Source organism: Strongylocentrotus purpuratus, unplaced genomic scaffold (assembly GCF_000002235.5).
Source record: "Strongylocentrotus purpuratus isolate Spur 01 unplaced genomic scaffold, Spur_5.0 spur5_scaffold_7, whole genome shotgun sequence".
In the NCBI taxonomy this organism is placed as follows: domain Eukaryota; kingdom Metazoa; phylum Echinodermata; class Echinoidea; order Camarodonta; family Strongylocentrotidae; genus Strongylocentrotus; species Strongylocentrotus purpuratus.
Genome location: NW_022145613.1, coordinates 33,202,842 through 33,224,604, shown reverse-complemented (window position 1 = coordinate 33,224,604; position 21,763 = coordinate 33,202,842). Strand labels below are relative to the sequence as shown.

The 21,763-nt window shown below is 36.8% G+C and overlaps 1 protein-coding gene across 1 annotated transcript; it reads right to left on the bottom strand.

Annotated features, from left to right (window-relative positions):
• Nucleotides 1–3,597: 3,597 nt before the first annotated feature.
• LOC100888294 (WD repeat-containing protein 86) lies at nucleotides 3,598–21,554 on the bottom strand. The gene is made up of 4 exons (XM_003728488.3): nucleotides 20,187–21,554; nucleotides 10,210–10,345; nucleotides 5,363–5,466; nucleotides 3,598–4,125 (listed from the first exon to the last, which is right to left on the bottom strand). Exons 1-4 carry the CDS (start codon nucleotides 21,081–21,083, stop codon nucleotides 3,616–3,618), a joined length of 1,647 nt encoding a protein of 548 aa, XP_003728536.1. The 5' UTR covers nucleotides 21,084–21,554; the 3' UTR covers nucleotides 3,598–3,615.
• Nucleotides 21,555–21,763: the final 209 nt, after the last annotated feature.

The following is a 21,763-nucleotide window of genomic DNA, read 5'->3' as shown; positions in this document are numbered from 1 at the left end:
GAAAAAACCTAAGTTAACGAAGGGAAAGTCTAAGCTTTTTAATCATGTTTAAAGCCCTAAATTCATGGGGCTAGGTGTGCAATTCTATTTATTGATTAGAAAGAATAGCTATCGTCTAATATAGCTACAATTAAAACAAAAATTGTCTAATTATTTTGAAATTAAGTTTCGGTGATGAGTACTATCCAAAAATATCTCATTTGCATTTCTGTCAAAAGGGGCATCATGCTAAAAAAAGAATGGTTGCCATATATCTACTAATTAGGGAAAAAAAGATAAACTCACGCCATAAAACTTGTATATTTGAAACACGGATGTAATGGAAGGACGCGAATCGATTGGGATAATCATAATCCATACTCTGGACTGCTAACCAAACGATATATTCTCCACATCACTTCACTGTGCATCTACACGTTTTGACCCTTTTGAATGGCGCCTACTTTTGGCGTAATCACGTGATCATTTCCTGGGCAAAGCCTACATCAGTTCTGTTCGTGTGCCTTTGCTGAATGGCACCGGAATACTCTCAGAGTGGTTTGTATATATATATAATCTATGACTTGCCCACCAATAAAATCTTTTTAAGATATTGCCTCCAACAGAAAGTACTTGATTATGGAAAGTATGCCCATCAAAATACAGAAAAATATAACATAAACATTGTGAAAATTAGAACCAAATGGTTTGGAAAAGGTATGTGACGGCTCCATTAACGCATTTTATGCTTATTTCTTATCATAACTTACTGCAAAACCGGACCAGAACGCAAAAGATTGGGGACTTTTAGATTCGCACGAAGACAATAGGTCTATGCTACGATCGACGTCCTGTTAATGCACTGCCGTGAATGGACGTCACACGTATCAGTCCACGCAAATCTAAAAGTCCCTATTATCATTGAGAAGACTCAAGTAATAATAAGGCCCAACTTTGACTCAACGTAGGCGTGTCCTTGAACTGATAGATATGTAAAGAAAGCTGGGTGTCATTGGTAAGCCACGCCCAAGCTTTGTCTTTCTTCACACACGCACATATTATACACGCACAGCGCATATCCACGCATACACCTACATACACCCCACGCAAGAGAGAGAGAGGGGTCGGCAACTAAAGTGGATTATAGATAATATACAGGCCAATCCAATATCCGTTTTTAATTATTTTCACCCAACAAAGAAAAAAAATACATCAATAACCGGAGGAGCTAATAATAAAAGGTAGTTTGAGCAGAGGAAATGTATGCGAGTGACATTTCTACGAAGTCATTTGTCATCGCAATACAGTTTGTATCTCTCTTAAAATATAGGTTAAATGTCTTTAGGTTACTGTATCACTTTACACAATGAAAATGTTTGACATTGCATTTTACAAAAAATTATATTCATTTAAACAATATAATTATCATGGTCTAGAAGTATATAACTTTGTCTTTCATAAAAGGACTTTATTGTCGGTCTCACTCTTTCCCTTCCTTAGATATATATATATATATATATATATATATATATATATATATATATTGATGCACGCATTACGCATATCTTGTGGTGGGATGCATGGGGTCTCCTTTACACCCAAGTTGTTGCCGACCTGTTATTCAGGGTAGTATTTTAATACAAAATTAGTATTACCAGCCTCTATGTCGATAATTAAAACATATAAAGCAATATACTGAAGACGATCGAAAATACTTTGGAGAAATTCACTCATTACGTTCGACGTTTCAATAGACTGATAGGCAATGTGAACGAGTATTAAAATATCGTAGTTCGATTTTTTTTGGTTGAAAGTCTCTTTGAAATAGAATGTGAGATAATATATAGATCTAGTTTATTATTTATATTTCCAGTCCTTCAAGTGTGCTCACAAAGTCACTAGTTTCTCGATTTGTAATCTCGATAGTGTGTTAATCACTCCTACTTCTAGGCCCCGTTGCATACAACTTACCATTGATGGTAACTTTGCCATCAATGGCAACTACCATGGTAACAGGGCTCAACAGCCAATCAAAATTAAGGTTTCCATGGTAGTTACCATTGATGGCAAAGTTACCATCAATGGTAAGTTTTGTGCGACGGGGCCCTGACCCATTCTCGTTCCCGGTGTGTTAGACGCAGCTTAGGAATCTCATGCCAATGGCCGTGTAAACGGGAGTGAGCAGAAACCATATTGTAAATGTGAATATATAAAAACATCGAGTGAAATTATATGAGCGATCGGAGATGGCCGAACTCTCGTTATTGCTTCTCAGACAAACGGGACCACACTTGCAAAAAGGCACGTACATATTCAACAATTGAAAATACAATAATGTAATCATCAATATCTTGCATTAGGGAAAAAGATCTATTTTGATCGCATCTAGATAATGAGATTGTCATCTTTACGAAACAATGTTACAAAAATGTATTCATACCTATACAAATTGATGAAAATATCAAAATTTAGAACATATTATAATGTTAACTTTTAAATACAAATATATTTATGTACATTTTGTGAAATCAAATTTCTGATTTCCATTGTGTTGTGTATCTATTGCACTATAATCTAGAATATTGTGAATTAAAACTGTAAAGAAAAAGGTGTATTTAAAGGATGCATCATTGGTGTCAATTATGAACAATACTACTCACTTCTATTCTTTTAACATGAAGATTATAAGAGGATTAAAAATTCGTTCCCTTAGATTGAAATATTAAAATTGATATATATGAACATTTAAAATTATTATTTATGCTTTTTCTTGTTAGCATATCTTCACTTTGGTAGAGTAGTACGCTGCACTTTCGGCAGACTGGGGCGACGATTCCAGGGGAAGGACGAAATGCAAACCTAACAGAGAATTAATTGGGCAATATTTTGAACAAAATGCAAAAGGGGGTATAGGATATAATGAGTATAGAGGCTATATCATATTATTGTTTAAGATTTGACGATCTTTAAGCGCACGGTTCGAAATGAAATGAATGCATTTTACATTTTTAGCAAGGGGATCGATGTAGTGTGTACTCTGTATACACTAGGGTTATCTAAAAAAAAAATCATTCCCCGTTCGAACACACCCATTCCTTGCATCGCGCCCTCCAGAATCACCGCCCTTGTCGATATCATTTGTTGTAACTCAGCATATTTCATTTCAGTCATATTTAAAAGTTACTGCTAAATTTTCGTAATGTAATATTTCTAAATATTCGGAACAATGTCTATTTATACTACGTTACAAACATACTTAAACTTAGAATTCAGAATGAATAATATAAAAATCTAGGTAAATGAATCATGGAAATGAATTCCACATTTAGTCCTTAGGGTCCTTAGGATAAGTAATATCGAAGATGGAAAACAAATGTAAATCTCATTTTTAGGAGTTTCATTGCCACTTCTCTCAATAATGTATTCCTCCTATGTTTTATGCTGTCCAACTCAATAAACTCAGTCGATGTATACACACAAGTAGGTCTTATTAAATCTGTGTTTTTGGGGGACGGTGGGAATACTTGTATACATTCCCAGTCTTCATATTTTCTGGTTTATAGGAGACGAAGATGATTTAGAAATTGAAAATTCTGGCACAAGATGGGCTGTTAAAAAAAATATTATTCATATACTTTAGTTGGTATCCATCTGTTCAATCTCTCTCATCAGTCTTTCTTCCTCATTGTCGTCTCCTTTCTCGCTATCTTTCTTCTCGGACGACATCTCCACATCCCTGTCTCCATTTTTCTCATTATGCTCAAATTCATTCTTCTCCGGAAGGCTATCCCTATCCGCTTTGTTGTTTTCATCCATCTTTTCATCCACCTGACCATCCCCCTCCTCCGCTTCTTTCTTCTTTTTCCCAGCCTCCCTTCGCTCCTTCAGCTTCTTCGCCATTTCCAGCTTTTGTTGATCCAACACTTTCTTGGCCTCAATTTTCGCCTGCTTGGCTTTTTCTTTCTCTTGTTTGGCCTTCTCTTTTCGCTCCTTCTCTTTCTTTTTCCTCTCTTCTTTTTCTTTCTTCTTCTTCTCCTTCTCCTCTTCGTCGTCGCCGAAGCTGGTGATCTCGTCTTTGATGTCGGAGCAGTCGTAGACGTTTACCGTACCATCGAAGGATGAGGTAGCAAGCTTCCCGTCTAGCAACTGATGGTTGAACAAAATGAATGATATATAATGATTTAATTTCATTTCATTTCTCAATGTTTACACCATCTTTTTTAAATATACACTTTCAATAAAATATAAGCACAGATCAGATATCATGTTACATTATACAAGCATTTTTCTTTCAATAAAATTTTACCGAGTAATTTTTGCGGAAGATGTGTATTATTTTTTGAAAATACTTGTAGGCCTACTATTATTTTTTCCCAGATATAATTGTATAAAAGAAATGTGTGGTCTATATTTGATTTCAATTGATGATACACCATCAAGTATCGAAAGTGCATGTTTATACTAGCCAAGTTAAAATATGACTTTGATACATCTCTTGTGAGACATGCAGTATAATATTCGATTTCGGAATCCACTTATAGCTCCCATTCCTTTTTCTATCGACATATTTTCATATTTTGTTTTATTCTATGTCTGCCTTTTTACTTCAATCAGCAATTGATCCAGCAAGAAATACAAATACATTGCGCTCAGCGATCAGGGATGTTGACACTTGAGCAATTATCGTTTCCGATTGTTACCTATCAATTATTTATACCAGTTTCCACGGTTGCTATGCCGGCGGATTATTTACGGTCACAACCGTTTGGTAAAAGTCAATATTCTGCCAGACACGCAGTCCGATTTGAATGATTCAGATCTAAAATAAATTAGTTATCTAGTCATGTTTCCAAGGCTTGGGAAGGGAACAATAGAGCTGCAGAGCAATATTTATCTCCAATAAATCAAGCAATTAAACATTTCCACCACCATACTCCCTTTATAAAACAATATCATCCCTGTCGGATATAGACCCGTATTGTGTCTTTCCTCTGTCCCTTCTTAATTTACATACTTTCAGGGTCAATTTATCATACTTTTGATTTTTCTATATATTATTAATGATGATATGAATAAGAGAGGCAGATATTTGATTTGGTAGAATAAGTGTTTTTCTCAAATATTTTCAAATTTTACTTTGATCTCCACCTCTTTACAGTATTTTCTTCGTATATGTTGACATACCCTTTCTATGGTATATAAGTTTTAGCATTACTATTATTATTATTACTATCATACTTATTATCATTGTTATTATTATTATTATTATTATTATTATTATTATTATTATCATTATCATTATTATCATTATCATTATCATAATTGCGAACAATATTACTATTATAGTTATTTCTATCATTATGTTAAACATGAATGTCCTTACCAGAATAGAGTATACTGCTCCTTCGTGCCCCTTAAACGTCCTTTTCAGTGCTCCTGATTTGGCATCATAAACCCTTGCAAAGCCGTCACCACAAGCAGTGTAAACTGAAAAATAAAACGGATTTGTTCTTCGTTATTATGATATGAGTATACACAAAAACTTTATTCTGAGAGATATGGGTGAGATGCAAAGTGTTGGTAGACTTCACAGTATTCAAACGTATATTGTGATCATTTTATTAGGGTTATATAAACATTGAAAGTTGTAGTAGAAGTCACGTGAGTATTTTTATTAAAAAACAGTGGTAGTAGCAGCAGTAACAGCAGCAGCAGAAGCAGCAGCAGAAGCAGCAGCAGTAATGATAGTAGCAGTAATAGTAAAAGTGTTTATAGGAGAAGGAGTAGGAGGAAGAAGAGGAGAAGAAATAATATTAGCTGGCAGGGGCGTCGCCAAAGGGGGGGGGGTGTCGCACCTGTCGGGATATTGTCGGTAAAATTGCGCTGCTGTCGGGAAAAAAATTAGAAAAGGAGGAGGGGAAAAAGGGAGGGAAAGGGAAAGAAAAGAAAAAAAAGAAAAGGAAAAGAAAAGAAAGAAAGAAAGAAAAAGAAAGGAAAGAAAGGAAAAGAGAGGAAAGAAAAGAAAGAAAGAGAAAAAAAGAGGGAGGAGAGGAAAGAAAGGAAAAGAAAGAAAAGAAAGGAAAGAAGAAGAAAGAGAAAAGGGAAACAAAAGAAACGGGGGATGAAAGAGAGGAGAAAGAGGGGAGCTAAGAGCCTGAGATAAAAGGAGTGGGAGTAAAAGAGAGAGGGAGGTCGTTGGGTGGAGTCGTCTCGTCGAGGGAGCAAGAAAGACACGGGTAAATATATTGCTGTGTCGGGTCAGCTGTGTCGGTATCCTTGCTCGATCCTCGTTTACTATATCAATGCAGAAGTTTGAAGTCGGTGACATGTATAACGTTGGTCGGCAGACAAGTTTTTTCCCCTACGAACTGTGACTTTTTATCCGCTGTGACGACTTTGTATTTTCTCGAAGTTTCACTTTCCTTTAATATCAGCTAAAGAAATCAGAGGTTTAAAATTTTCGGGGAATTTTCGGGGAAACTAAATTCAAACAAGGATTAAGAGTCAACAACGGTACGTCTCCCTTTCTCTATATGTTGATGAAACGCCCAAAATTCCGCGCTTCGCGCGGGAGGAGAAAACTTCATTTACAAGAGTCGCGAACGGTACAACGAATCGTCTGCTTTCTCTAATAATTTAAGGAAACGATAAAGCTTCCGAGCTTCGCGCGAGAGGGGGAAACTGAATTAAGATAAATAGGGCTTATTAAGAGTCTAAGACGGTACATCGAATCGTCTGCTTTCTCTAATAATTTAAGGAAACGTCAAAGCTTCCGCGCTTCGCGCGAGAGGGGGAAACTGAATTCAGATAAATAGGGCTTATTAAGAGTCGAAAACGGTGCAACGAATCGTCTTCTTTCTATAATAATTAAATCAAACGTCTAAGCTTTTCGCTTCGCGCGGGAAGGGGGAAACTGAATTCAGACAAGGATTAAGAGTCGAGAACAGTACACCCAAGCGTCTGCTTTCTCTAATAATTTAAGGAAACGTCAAGGCTTCCGCGCTTCGCGCGAGAGGGGGAAACTGAATTCAGATAAATAGGGCTTATTAAGAGTCGAAAACGGTACATCGAATCGTCTGCTCTCTTTAATAATTTAAGGAGACGTCAAAGCTTCCGCGCTTCGCGCGAGAGGGGGAAAATGAATTCAGATAAATAGGGCTTTAAGAGTCGAAAACGGTGCAATGAAGCGTCTTCTTTTTATAATTATTTAATGAAACGTCATAACTTCCGCGCTTTGCGTGGGAGGGGGAAACCGAATTCAGACAAAGATTGAGAGTCGAGCACGGTTAAACGAATCGTCTACTTTCTCTTATAATTTAATGAAATGTCAAAGCTTCCGCGCTTCGCGCGGGAGAGAGAGGGAGAAACTGAATTCAGACAAGGAATAAGAGTCGAGCACGGTTAAACGAATCGTCTGCTTTCTCTAATAATTTAAGGAAACATCAAAGTTTCCGCGCTTCGCGGGAGAGTGGGAAACTGAATTCAGATAAATGGGGCTTATTAAGAGTCGAGAACGGTAAAATAAATCGTCTTTTTTCCTAATAATTTAAGGAAACGTCTAAGTTTCCGCGCTTCGCGCGATAGGCCTATCACCTACACCCCCCTAATGAGCGCGCTTTGCGCGCTCTATAAGTGATTCGCTTGCTCACTTCCGCCCCTCCCTAAAATAAGATCCTAGCTCCGCGCCTGCATTAAAATATATCTATGATGCTGACTAAGTTGGCAAAATAATTCGTATATTTATGTCGTCGAAAAAATGACCATTTGCGCATACGCAAGTACTATAGATAGTCCGTGGGAAAAACAATTTAGCCTTCAGCCCCGGGAATATAGGGTTAAATTTGTAAATATTGGGACATTTAATTTTGTCGGTAATTGGGGACTGAAAAAGGTCTAGCGACGCCCCTGTTAGCTGGTACGTAGCACTAGCAGAAGTAGCATTATTGTAATATTAGAGGGAGAAGCGTAAACCTCTTTTCATGGTCACGATCATCATCGTGGGTACGTGATAAATACGTTACACTTATGTAGTCAAATGTCACCGGGAAGGATTTCACATAACCATCGTTTCCGCATTGCTGATAAGGTTTGTTTGTTTCATCGCAATGTATGCGAGTCATGTCTATTCTCTGTTCATGTCCTTCCAAGGTTACATCTACTGTCATCAATTTTTTTTTGTGGGTATATTTAGAATGCTATCCACAATCAATAGATGTGGGAAATGCGTCAACGGGCTAAATAAAGTAAAACTATAATTTGTGCTCTCCAGTAGGTTTTCAATGCCGTGTCTAGTTCTGCTTCCGAAATACAAGTTTAAAGAAAAACAAAATTCATATCCACCCACACCTATTTTTAATCAAATCACTAATATCCGAATGTCTTTTCATTCAAGATATTGTAAATATTACAAATTGACGTATGGGTAAATGTTGGAATTTGTAAGGAGGTGACAATTAGGACGGGGAATCTGACGACCATTTACTGATTGGAAACATTGTCTCCATACTTGGATCTCATCGAAGGCTTACTATAAAAGGTAAGGTTGAGTGTGTTGCAGGACTGCATCACTAAAGGGCTTATGGTAGGACAATAGGTAACTTTGTATCGAATAAGACTTCTGATCATTTGGAATAATGAAAATGATAGCACGTCTATTCAATCTCGCAGAATATCACCAAAAAACGTGTACAAATGTATCAGGATATGGGAATATGCAGAAAGACCAACAAAACAAACCAAACAGACACGCACGCGCCCCACGCACACATGCGCGTACACAATTCATAGGCATAATTCATGTTTGTCTTTTAAAAGTAACACCGCCAAATCGACACCAGGACTCCAAACCAAACCCACAGAGGTGTACTTTTCTTGTCGGTCTATTGTCAGCCCCGTCTTAAAAAGAGTTGATATTAATCGCAACTTATTTGCAATTAATATCAATCGCAACTTTGTACATAAGAGATAGAAAACTGTAAACTTGCGATTGATTGGAGGCAGGACTTGCGATTGATTTAGATCAATCGCTACTCTTTGTTAGACGGGTCCTTAAAGCTTATCTGCCGTAGTTCACAGGAGGGATAAGACTGCCCTGCAAGGTCACTGGACAGGTTGTTATCTCATCAACTCAGCTCTCAGTTAACATACGAAAAAGAGGATCATGGGGGACCAATGGTCACCGATTAGGCATTGTTTGTTATATAGAGGGCGCAAGTAGCTACAAGTAGTGCAGTGGGCCTTTGAATACCCTTGACACCATCCATAAACTAATACATTTTTACATGGATGGTGAGTAAGCACTCTTGTCATTTCGGCCTCCACAATGCAATGTCACTTAATTGGATGACTTTAGTATGGGCCGAGTTTTCTTTCGGCTCTGGTGGTAAGAAATTACATAAATTTTTTCCATTTTATCAAACGGTTTACCTTCACTGCTCAACCATAGCGTCACTAGCATGAGGCGGAAGTTGTTGTTCATTTACCATGAAGAACAAGTAACGTTTGCTGTAATCACCTTTGATGAATGGTTAACAGTACACCCCTTTTCCAGGGGCTTAATCCACTCATTCACTTCCCGCTATATTCCACCAGGTTTTAGAGCTCATGCAATGTATTATCCTTGTTATCAGTTTGCAGTATTAGGGACTTTTAGATTTGCACGTCGACAAAGTGGACTACTACGTGTGACGTCTTTTTAAGGCACTGGACTTTTAGATTTGCACAAAGTCCCTAATATAGAGGGTTCTACAACGCCTGATTTATCTGTCAATATCCTACCCTGACCGAATTGATATATTTAACTCTAAACCAAAGACTGTTCCTAACTCTAAACCTCACCTCATACCCGATTGTAACCTTTAACCTAATCGTATATCTTTGACAAAATATAGCCCGAAGCAAATGTAAAAAAAGCACTGGACCCAATGTGACGATTTTAAAGAAACCTATTTTAAAGCCCCAGTGATAGTAATCTTTAAAAATAGTGTTATTTCGTATTCCAAAGCTTTAAAGAGGGGCGAAAGAGGGGTTAAGATTGCAATGTTGACCTCCTTGTATCTGGAACGTAATGCTTAAAAGTAATATTATAAAAATACATAACAACTTCGGGCTACTTGAATGTCTTTTCAAAAGGAATATAGATCTAGTGACGGTTTTGAGAAAATGTCTGATGTCTATTTTTCACTTTTTTGGTTTATCTTAGAAATTAGATACAAGATTGCTTTTTCTCACCTAAACCATCTCGAAACTTGACTGATTGAATGGTGTGTCTATGTCCTTCGTATGTTCTCGTTAGATCTCCAAACTCTGTCACCCAGCAGCGTACCGTTTGGTCTGCACTACCAGTGTACATCAATTTGTTTATAACCTGGATTGGAAATGAAATGCAAAACAAAATCAATAACATATATGTTTTGTTCACCCTTAAGGCCCTGCAATCACATCATTACCCCCGCTTCAGCCCAAATACCAGGGTAATGCGCTCACAAATTCTAGAAACGTCTTCACCTGGGTGGAGAGTGGCAGTTGTAGACCAGAGACTTGCCAAAGGACACTAGTACCGTTGCGGGGTCTTGAACCCCGTACCATTAACTTTAAATGTCCGTTGACTCATCCAATGGACCCCGAAATCCAAAAGTAGGAGATGTGTTTTGACAAGTCAAACAACTGCAATATGCATGTCGTACTATACTCTATAAGAAACGAACAGAGCTTACACATGAACATGATAGAATTTGATATCATATTACCAATATAAAATAAAGATCCTAAACGAAAAATTAACTCCATTCAGTTGAACTTGAATTTTAAGAGGGATGAAGAAAATTAGCTTATATTTATTAAACTGCATTTTATTAAGATTTACGCTCATATTAATAAGAAGACTATTGATGAACTGGTATGTTTATTGTGCAGATTTAACTAAGAAAGTTCAGTGCAACTAAAAATGAAAGGTGTATTATGATAAAAAGAACACGATGAAAATGTAAATGTTTGACTAAATTATATGAGAAGTAGAATTACAAGTAAAATAACATTTCAAATATAATATAAATAAAAGAACGCAACTCGAGAAATTATGTATTTGTTATAAATGCAACGTTGTATACTCATTATTGACTCAACCATGAACACAAAAAAGTCTATAGGCCAGCTCATTTATGAGAGAGAGAGAGATAAAGAGAGAGAGAGAGAGAGAGGGGTAACCTACGTCATACTGCCTATAAATAATTGGTCTCTTATTGGAAACGGTATGTACTGGGATTCAGCATCAATTAATTTGTTTATCCCAATCAATCTCATAAAGATTGCATTTGGGGTGGTTTTTTTTACATTAATATTCTAATCAAGGGTGTTTTTAAAATGGCGGATATATGCTCTATGCCTGGAATAGGCATGCTTTTTTCTGATGCATCGGTGATTATTTGTAAGATGAACTCCGTCACTGTGGCTATGGCACGTTGTAGTTTATCATATGAAATATAACGAGATGAGATAGAATGACCAGCAGTTCATATATATCTATACGAAAGGAAGAAAGAGAATAATGGTTGTCTAGCTTCAATCAAAGTTTTTCATTGCTGTCCTACGTTTTGGAAATGTTTGCAAAGGTTGAAAAAACATCTCCAAAAATTGAAACCGGTTCACTGGCTAAGAACGCAAATAATAATAATAATAATAATAATAATATATCTTGTTTACCCAGGGTAGCCTCATCAGAATTCATACTGTTCTCCCTGAGGGCCATGCAATCATAATTATGCCTTAAAGATATAAACCGGTAGTGGTAAAATTACGGTTCAAGGGTTTTGGGTGCAAAATATCCATTCAATATTGTTTAAATATTGCCTTCAGAGGTTTAGATGGCAATCCTCCAATCTAAATTTGCGAAAAAACAGAAATATATGCCAAAATGTTGAAGTGGATCGATATGGTAATTTACCAAATATATCAATTAGTAGGCGGTTTTCCGGCGAAATTTGTATCATCACGTATTAGTCAAAACATATTCTTTCGCATGATTGGTAATAAGAGCTGCCATTTCATTTTTTGAGAGGGGGCGTTTCCAAAACTGGTCTAAACCTTTAACCAGTAGACCGCGGAGACGGGCCTATATTATCTCTCTTTCTCTTTCTCTCTCTCTCTAATTATAAGGTGTATTTTCAGACTGTTGCCGGAATATAATAAAATATTTAAAACCATACTATACTAATCTATATCAGTGAAAACTAGAGCGTGGAATTAGGACAGTATTTGCGATAAATAGAACAAAATAAATTTAGAATTCATCATGTTTCATCATCCTATGAATTGCAAATTGTTAAAAGTCAATATGAAAAACATATAAAAGAAATTGACTGATTGCGGCATTGGTGGTCAGAGAGTTCTAGATTATAAAAAAGAAATAAAGCATCCTGAAGCTTATGGAATCTATCATTCAAAATGAGAGCATATTTACTTGGAAACTAACCAATAAATTTCATCTGAAACGTGGCAATCTCCTTCAAAACCATACGATTTTATATCTACGAATCAAGCGGTTACCATTTTGATAAAACCAAACGGCAAACACCAACCTCGATTACGGCGAATGAAATTGGCAGAGTACATCAACCTCTCTAAAAATAAGTGTGTAATCATAATTTGCTCGATTGTAGCCCTTGCGATGCATGGCAAAGATTGGATACGGTTTGACAGCGGTACACTTAATACTGCTAATCACTTTATGCACTGATGTCGAAATTGAGGTGGGAAAAGAGCTACGTTCTAAAAATACTTGATATGATTATGTTCGTGTCTGCGATAGCAATCATGGATCTATTCCTGTTTTATCACCACTGTTAAAAGCTTTTTTGTTTTGTTTCAAGCGACTCGTGAGACAGACTTTATGTAAGCTCCTGAATTTCTTTCTCGCCTGTCTCTGCTTTATTATCTAAGTTTACAAATCATGAATAAACCAGCAGAATTGCCGCCTTTACGGCGCTATGATGCATAACGAACACATGAAAAGGCGCCGGCATATTTATCTTATGTACACAATGAATTCTTACATAAATCATCTCTCTGTAAATTTATCCTCCAAATGAGAAAATTAATTACAATCTATACCTCATGCGCTGTGACTTCCCCTTCATGGTTGTATGTCTCTTTGATGTGACAGGCGATGTGTTGATAGTGAAAATGATTATTGAAATCGATTGAAAAAAAATGTACATGTAATTATACTCATATACATGATTATATTTCGGCGGAATGATCCATTAAAAATATAGATAAAGAGAGAATGTGAATGTGTGCGTGTGTATGTGTGTGTGTGTGAGGGAAAGAGTTATAGCTAGGCAGAAAGAAAGAAGGAAGATCTTTATTTAAAAATGAATTAAAAATAGTGACAGACAGATGCTTGATGTGCACTTTTCGGACTTAATTCATCCTCCCTTTGCTAGTAAATCCTGATTTCAATACCGATTTGCACTACATATATTTCGACTTTGTTCAAGTTCAAGAAGAAATTGTAAAAGAGGCATATTGAATGTCAAACGCATACTTAAATATTTTCATCTAACAGAAAATTACTTCTTTGAAAAGTGTAATATACAATTTACATTAAAAAAAAATTAAGGGTAGACAAGAATACCCATTTATATTTCTGTAAAAGATTTTTTAAAAGATAAGTTACGGATAAACCATTTATATTTAAATTTAGAGAAAACTAGAGAGGGGAAATGAGGGAGTGAGGGAGGAAGGGAGGAAGAGGGAAGAGAGAGAGAGAGAGAGAGGGAGAGAGAGAGAGAGAGAGAGGGAGAGAGAGGGAGAGAGAGAGAGAGAGAGAGAGAGAAATTGGGAATGGATTTAAAAAGAAATAATAACAGGTTTCTGACATGATAACACGTTTCCAAAATGAATATCATTGAATCATGTATAGTATTTATTAAATAAAAAGTAGGTTGGGTACATAGCCTTGCATAACAGGATAGACGCGGGTAAAAAAAAATGTAATAAAGTGCCTCCACAGACTGTATCACATTCAAGGCTAAATTAAGTCAAACTGGTGACGTTAAAACAAAATGACATCTCCATACGAGAGAACAATAGATACAATTTGGAAATATAGGACCAGTGATTTCAGCGGACTAATTACTGTGAATTGAAGAGAGAGAAAGAGTGAGAGAGAGAGAGAGAGAGAGAGAGAGAGAGTGAGAGAGAGAGAGAGAGAGAGAGAGAGAGGTCAAACCATTATGTTTGTCCTACCTGGCAACAACGAATGTATGCAGTTCGAATTTTGTCTGTTGAAATACTATTATTGTTATCAGGTGATTGAAGTAGTTTGTATCAAGACACTTCACAAAGACATGTTAAATTTGGTTACTTGACGAAAATGGCCTATTCACTGCAATCTCTCTTATATCCACAATGGATTAAATTTTGAATGAAAATGGCAACAATGGAGAGCTAAGGATACAATCTCTTTGATATTATTATATTCATATACACGACAAAGGCGTGTCCTTGTAAATTAAATCTCTGAATAAATATGAACATTTCAGCGAGAGCTTTTATAGTCAGCATTTTCAGAATTACTCAATCACCACGGATTATATGAAAGTGCACATCTCTAAATTTTACATTTACAAGTGCAAATTCATAAAGTTTGGAATTACCCTAATAAAACAAGCACCGGGTAAAAATGTCTATAAGAAGAGTGAAATTATTCTTTAATAATGAAATAGATATTAAAGATTCCTAGATCGTGCAAAAATGTCTCTGGGCGACTGTTTTATGGGAAAGCCATTTAGTCACTAGATAATGTTATATAATGTAGAATTCTACATAGTGCAAGAATATAGTCACATTTTGTTTACCATATGCGTTTCAAAGAGCCAGTTTCATAATGATTATATAATATTCGGTGCGCTATAACGGTTAGCAGTTTAAAGCTTCTTACATCAAATATTTGGAAGGAAAAGCGGAGAAACTTTAGAATACTGCATAAATTGCAATGGACAGATGTCCATTGGTTGAACAACGCACCAGAGACCATGTTAAACCTGAAGAATGTGTTAGCTAACCCTTACCCTAGTCCTTACCCTACATCTTACCTTAAACATAAACTCTATCGGTGGGGGGATTTTTAAAGTTCAGCCGAGAGAGCCTGACATATTCCCAATTATCGAAATGTAGGAATTTGTTTTTGACGTAGCTTTCTGTTACTATAGTTGCTTCGTTTTTTTCCGAACAAACAATTTAGCGTGAATGCACACCACACGCAATGATCATCTCTCTCATCAATATGAGTTACCATGGTATATAGTTCAAACAGCACGCTTTAAAAGCGTGACAAAGCCCTTAATTTGTGTTACTTGGATTCACGAGGGAAGCTATTATGGTGAATAATGCAGACGGTCAAAAAGCGTTCCTTTTTTTTTTAGTCTGAGCTTATACTTTTATACCCGTCACCTCGTACAAATATAAATTATAACGACATGATAACTGTAGACAGAGGGAGAGAGAGAGAGAGAGACAGACAGACAGAGAAAAAGAGGGAAGGAAACGAGAGGGAGAGACAAAGAGAGACAGCGAGGAAGAGAGAGGTGGCTTAATTTATTTTAAAAAAAATCAAGGAACAAAAAGCAAAGAAAAAAAAACTCTAAAAAGGATTTAAAAAAAACAAGAAGAGATAAAGTAAAACAAAATAAAACAAAAACGGAAAAATAACTATGATTATAACATTTGCTAGCGCGTTTTGAGTCGAAAGTCTAGAAGGGGGTCACATTTTGGTTGTGTATAAAGGTATGCAAATTGTTTTTTAAAGGAGCCTGGGTATAGGCATATGGTTTTCCTGAAGAACTGGAGACTATTATGGACAAAACATGCATTGGGCCAGGAAAGGATGAGGTGTTTTTCTTTTGGGTTGAGAATTTGGAATCGTTGATAACAAATTGGCTATAATTGTGAAAAAGTGACAAAAAAGATAACGTGACCTTTTTTTTTTGTTCGACAAATTTCTATTGTTAAAGTTGTCGGCATTCAGTCAGAAAAACCTCCCTCGTTCAAAACGCTCCTTCGACGCCTCCGAATCTAGTGCCAAACGATCTATAAAGCATGCAAAGGCAAATCTGTATGTGTTCTGTAATTTTGTTGATATATCTTTCAATTACAACGAGTATTGCAGTTCACACGTAGCGTATTTTTACGATTAAAGTGGGGAGACATTTTCGTTATCGAAATTTCATTTATTACCTCGACACGACTTAGATTTAGACTAGGCGTAAATAGTCAAATTTGACTGAACGCCGTAAATACTACCAACATCAACAACGTTATCGAGAAAAATGAGTGTGCCCCCCCCCCCATGGCTGGAATTACACTACACCACTGGTGACTAATGAATTCACGATTAAACTGTTGAAATATATACCTATTATCATTACATTTGCGATAGATAAATTATAACTGTCAACGTGCATATAGGTCATGTCAACATTTAGCGATGCAATTATCGGCACAATAGGATCTATCAATTTCACTTTCAGAAAGGTATTGAAAGAGACTGTATACACATAGAAAGGGCTATGTTCGTTGATCATGACCAGGAGGGGCGAACTAAATGACTTTCTTATCCCTTTTAAAGTCACGATTGTCGTTTTATATTGAAAGAAAAAGAGGGAAGTCAACTTGAAACTGAACAGTTACTATCGTTGAACATAAGTCAATAAAGTATGTACATATTAAGACTGTATAGAAGCAAACCTATCAGAAATGATTCCTCTTGGTGACTTGAATATTATTCCCTTTAAACAAAAAAAGTCTTCAAATGTATGTACATACGGTGTCTATTATCGATAGCTTTTTCAGACGTGTCACTCCGTTAACTCTGAGATTGCCTAAATTACAGTAAGCCTGTATTTTAACTTTTAAGATACCTTCATTTATCCTCCTCATATAGCTATATCGCCATTATGGCACCATATTTAATGTCTTTATGATCCAATTGGTATACACAATTTGAACGAACACTATTTTACATGATAATCTTGATCGTTTATTCGTGGAACAGACATACGTTGCATTCAATTACGATGCTCCCTGTTGGTCGATTCATTTCATTTTCGTCAAAGGTTCTACTAAAAATCAATTTAATCGCATTGTCTTTCTTATTGTATTGATGTAAAGAATTCTCTTCTCTGAAATGTAATAAAAATTATAAAATTATTAAGACAAGCTGTAATATGGTGATATTCTCAGAAAATCAATTGGCTATAGTTATAAGAATTAATTTTCAGGTCAGTAATTTGTTCATTAGGGATAACAATAGACCGATGGGAAACATGGCGATATCTAATTTAGACTATTCCAAAAGAAAGAGAGAGAGAGAGAGAGAGAGGACAAATCGAAAGACTTAATTTGAAATAGAACAAAAACAAATATATGTCTACTTCTTGAATATACATGTGGAGTCTGAAACACCTTGTTTATTCTATAAGTCTTATTTCGACATTTCTAATTTGACGCCCTTTATTACTTATTGACATGTTTCTACCCTGGAGCTGTCGGGGTATAGGGGTTCGTTCACTTGACTCTTAATCCTAGGTTTGAGGGTTCGAATCCCAGCCCGGCCCGGCATTGTCCTTTGGCAAGACATTAATCCACGTCTTCCACTCTCCACCCATGTGGGAATGGGTACCAGCCCATTGCTAGAGTAATATTAATTTCAGGGCCTTTCGGAAGAACAGAATTGATGCTGATGAGGCTTCCCTGAGTCAATGAACAAATAATATTGTATTATAATATAGATATTTACAATCCCCCAATATTGTGCATTTTGTTTGTCTTCATGTCCTCTTCGTCTGTGTTTATCACTCTCTAAAGTCTTTTTTCCCCTTCTTTTTTCTTTTACTTCTACACCTTGTCCCACATTTTTTTCCTGTACAACACAACGATTCACAAATTGTAAAAACAAAAAATGCAGAAAATGTAGTAAAGAGTTAGGCCTTATTAATCCACGTCGTCGTTGTGAGCATACACATAACTTTGTCTTCTTCCGGAGCTCCCTTTTCTCTATTTCTTCGTGTGCTTTTTTGACATTAGCCACTACTATTGTCTTGATTTTACAGATTGCAATTCAAAATACACTTTCTCTATAGTACTCTGCTATTGCTACCATTAACAGTAACTCCCAAACACCATTGTTACGTCGTGAAATGAAATGCCTGGATCCCGCGGGCTTTGTTGATTTCCTTTTGAACAATAAAATGATCGATGCCATCTTTTGAGGTTATCGCGGAATCAATATCCACCGCCTGGCACTTTCATATACAACGTGATCACATATAAACATGGGCGGTCTTTCAGGTTTGTTAAAAGGTGTAGTTTAACCTTGATTTGCGGAAGAGAAGAACATGTAGCAATGTTGTCACTCAATTTAATTTGTTCGAATCCCTTATAAAGCTTTCTCGAAGTATTTCAACTTAAACCACTAAGTTTAGATCAACATAATATAGAAAGCTTTCTTTTTAACGAAACAAATATACAATCCACACCAAGACTCATATTCTTTTTTTTCTTTCACTTCATCTTTGTCTTGGTCTTATTACTTTTTCGTGTTATGTAATTTCTTTATTAATATACCATTTCTCCCAACCAAAATAAAATCATATACATCCCTGGAAATTTACTTTTTTCCAAAAAATAATGACTACTGTTTTAAGTTATAAAAAGCACTTTATAATACACAGTGACGTGTTTGAAAAGGTATTATGACCCATTAAAACCAACCAATATCATGAAATCTTATGACGTGAAGTCAAATGTGACAACAAATATTGGTAAAATTTGTATGAATTCCTATACCAAAATCGATTCCCGTATTGCCAATAACTCCATCAATTTAACCTTTGAATAATCAGAACTGCACTCCAAGAAACATCGACAACCTTTCAAAAATAGAGCACCCATTTCCTGCCTTACGATCAAAGTTGCCACTCAACGTTTATTTGTCTCTGTCAAAATGAATGTGGACACAGGGAACACAGCTGTTTAAATAACTGCTGCCTTATATTTTAATCAAAATCATACACAAAATGCATTTTACGTAACACTACGTTCCTATTTCAGAATTTACCTCTCCCCTCTACCTGTCTGTCATTCATTCTTGTTTGTTTTTCTGGGAATAATATAATTATCCAAATATTTGAGTCATCCCCGAGATGACACAATGACTAAGTATATGTAGGAAAATTGTAATGAAACAATGAGTTTCTAACCGAATGAAGAAAGATTTGGCGCAATATTGATATTCCACGGCGGATGACGTGGTAACATCCTTGAGAGGGTTGCTAATTTACTAATTTTCAGTGAGAATTTAAGAACCCATTTATGGTATCGGAAAGTTGATAGAAAACGAAATATAAATTACTAGGTTATCAAAAAGAGAAGATTTCCTTTTCGTTTTTTTAAAACATAACAAGTTACAACGATACAGGGGCATATATCCATAACCATGATAGTGGGGGACTGGGGTTGGGGGGAGGGGGGGGGGGGAGGAGGGCAAACACATAATTTCAATTGAACGCTATAATGATCATAACACTTTTAAGTTCAATAATAATTACGAGTAAATATCAGTTGGCCCTGTCCCTCCTCTTTCCAATCAATGTTACATTCGTGTTTGTACAAAATTAATCAGAAAAGTGTCCAGTAAGTCGCACATCGGGTCATTTTTCATTTCGAAAAGAAAATAGACAAAATATATTGTCTCGACTTGTCGTGGACACAGTACCAGTCATGAAAGATTTGTATTAGCAAAGTCATGACTAAACATTACATTGTCGTGATATTTTCATTTACTTAACGTATTTGCAGGATCTAGCACTTTTTCTGATAATAAATGACCAGGCTTGAATTGACAATGTCGTCATCAAGTTCTGTACCAGAATACAAGTTAAGCTAATAGGCACACATATTCGAGTGTCATGCTATATCGCATGGCGTATGAAAGTGAACGCATTGGAGTATTATTTAAGTTAACTCTATGATGAAGTTATTATTCTAGAAGTGTAGAATGTCGCTAATAAAACGCCGTTTCTATAATAAATCGTTTTGAAGGAATTATTGTACAGTTGTAGATTTAGAAATTATGTACCGATATGTAACCCTAAAGTGGAGCTGGTGTATATAGGAGAATCTGCAGTGGTTTAAATTAGTGAACCTACCTGAAGGCATATGACTGATCCTTGGTGGCCAGTAAAAGTCTTAAAGATCTCTCCTGTGTTAATGTTCCAACTATTCACTGTAAAATCGCCGCTTCCTGTATAAAGCACTGTCCCTGTACTATCTGCTCCTAGACAGTGTATGGCGGCTTTGTGGCCACGGTACGTGATCACACATTCTCCCGAGTCCATGTTCCACGCCCTAGCCGTGCCATCAGCACTCCCTGTGACGAGGATATCCTTGTTGAGGTCCATGTCGACCACGTCTTCCTTCATGGCATCTTCGGCGGGAATGTACATCAGCGGAGTGACGGATCGCGAATGACCACGGAAGATGTGAAGCAGTTCCCCATCATCAGGGTCCCAACACATCGCCGTCTTGTCATACGAGCTCGTGAAGAGAAAGTCCCCGGTGCAGATGAGTCGATTGACGGCACCACCATGGCCTTCGATCAACAGTTCCTCCTTGGACTCTTCGATGTCCCACTTCCTGACCGTACGATCAGCACTACCCGTAAAGACGAACTCCTCGTATATTTGACAGCATGTGATGTAGCCGGTATGGCCTTTGAGTACTGCTTTCACGGATCCATCAAACACGTTCCAGACCCTAATAGTTTTGTCATCACTCCCCGTGGCAATGTAACTCCCATCTTCGCTCATCGACATGCAGTTTATACTTTTCTTATGTCCTTTGAACGACATCAACAAATGTTCATCCTTCTCGGGCTTCTTCTTCTTCTTTTTCCTCTTTTTCTTCTTGTTGCCCATCTCGTCTACCACCTCCTCATCCTCAAACTCCTCGCCTTCCTTGTTGTCCATATCGTCTTGTTTTCTCTTCGATCTTTCCTTTTCCTCGTGCTCAATTTGTTTCATCTTCTGGGATGCCCCGCATCCCATGTTGGCTATCAATTTCCGTCAGAGGCATACAATTCAAGAGCACACAATGTCTTCACAAAGTCATAATGTAAAACATATTACCATCATTTGACCCAATTCAAAACGAAGGAAACTTGAATCAAATGCATGGGATTGTATCAAATTGCGACAAAATATACTAGATACTCGGAATCCCTGTGACACATGAAACGATGATAACACAGTACCTTCCTTTTACATTGTATAATCCGCAACAATAAACCATCCACATAAAAATACCCTCCTTGGTATGAAAGCAGAATCAAATTTCTCCATGATGTCCAATTTCACGAGATTCTGCAGCAAATGGCGTCCTTTTACCATAGCTACATGACGCTCAACTCCCAGACAACGGTGATCGTCAGGCACGTCCCTCTTTATTACTTCGCATCCGCTCCGTGCCTGCTGCGTGAGTGTGTGCGTGACTTTGTGTGTGTGAACGGAGGATGCGTGTGCGTGACTTTGTGTGTGTGTGAAGGGAGGATGCGTGTGCGTGTGTATGAGTGAGTACTGATAATGCATGCCAGCATGATAGGCTAATGAAACTTCATGTATTGTCTCTTGCCAATGGAGAGGCAGTATGCAAGGTATTATTTCATTATTGATGAGAGCTAAAAGCGGCTGATATGCTCGATGTATGAAATGGTGGCGTTCTGAGCATA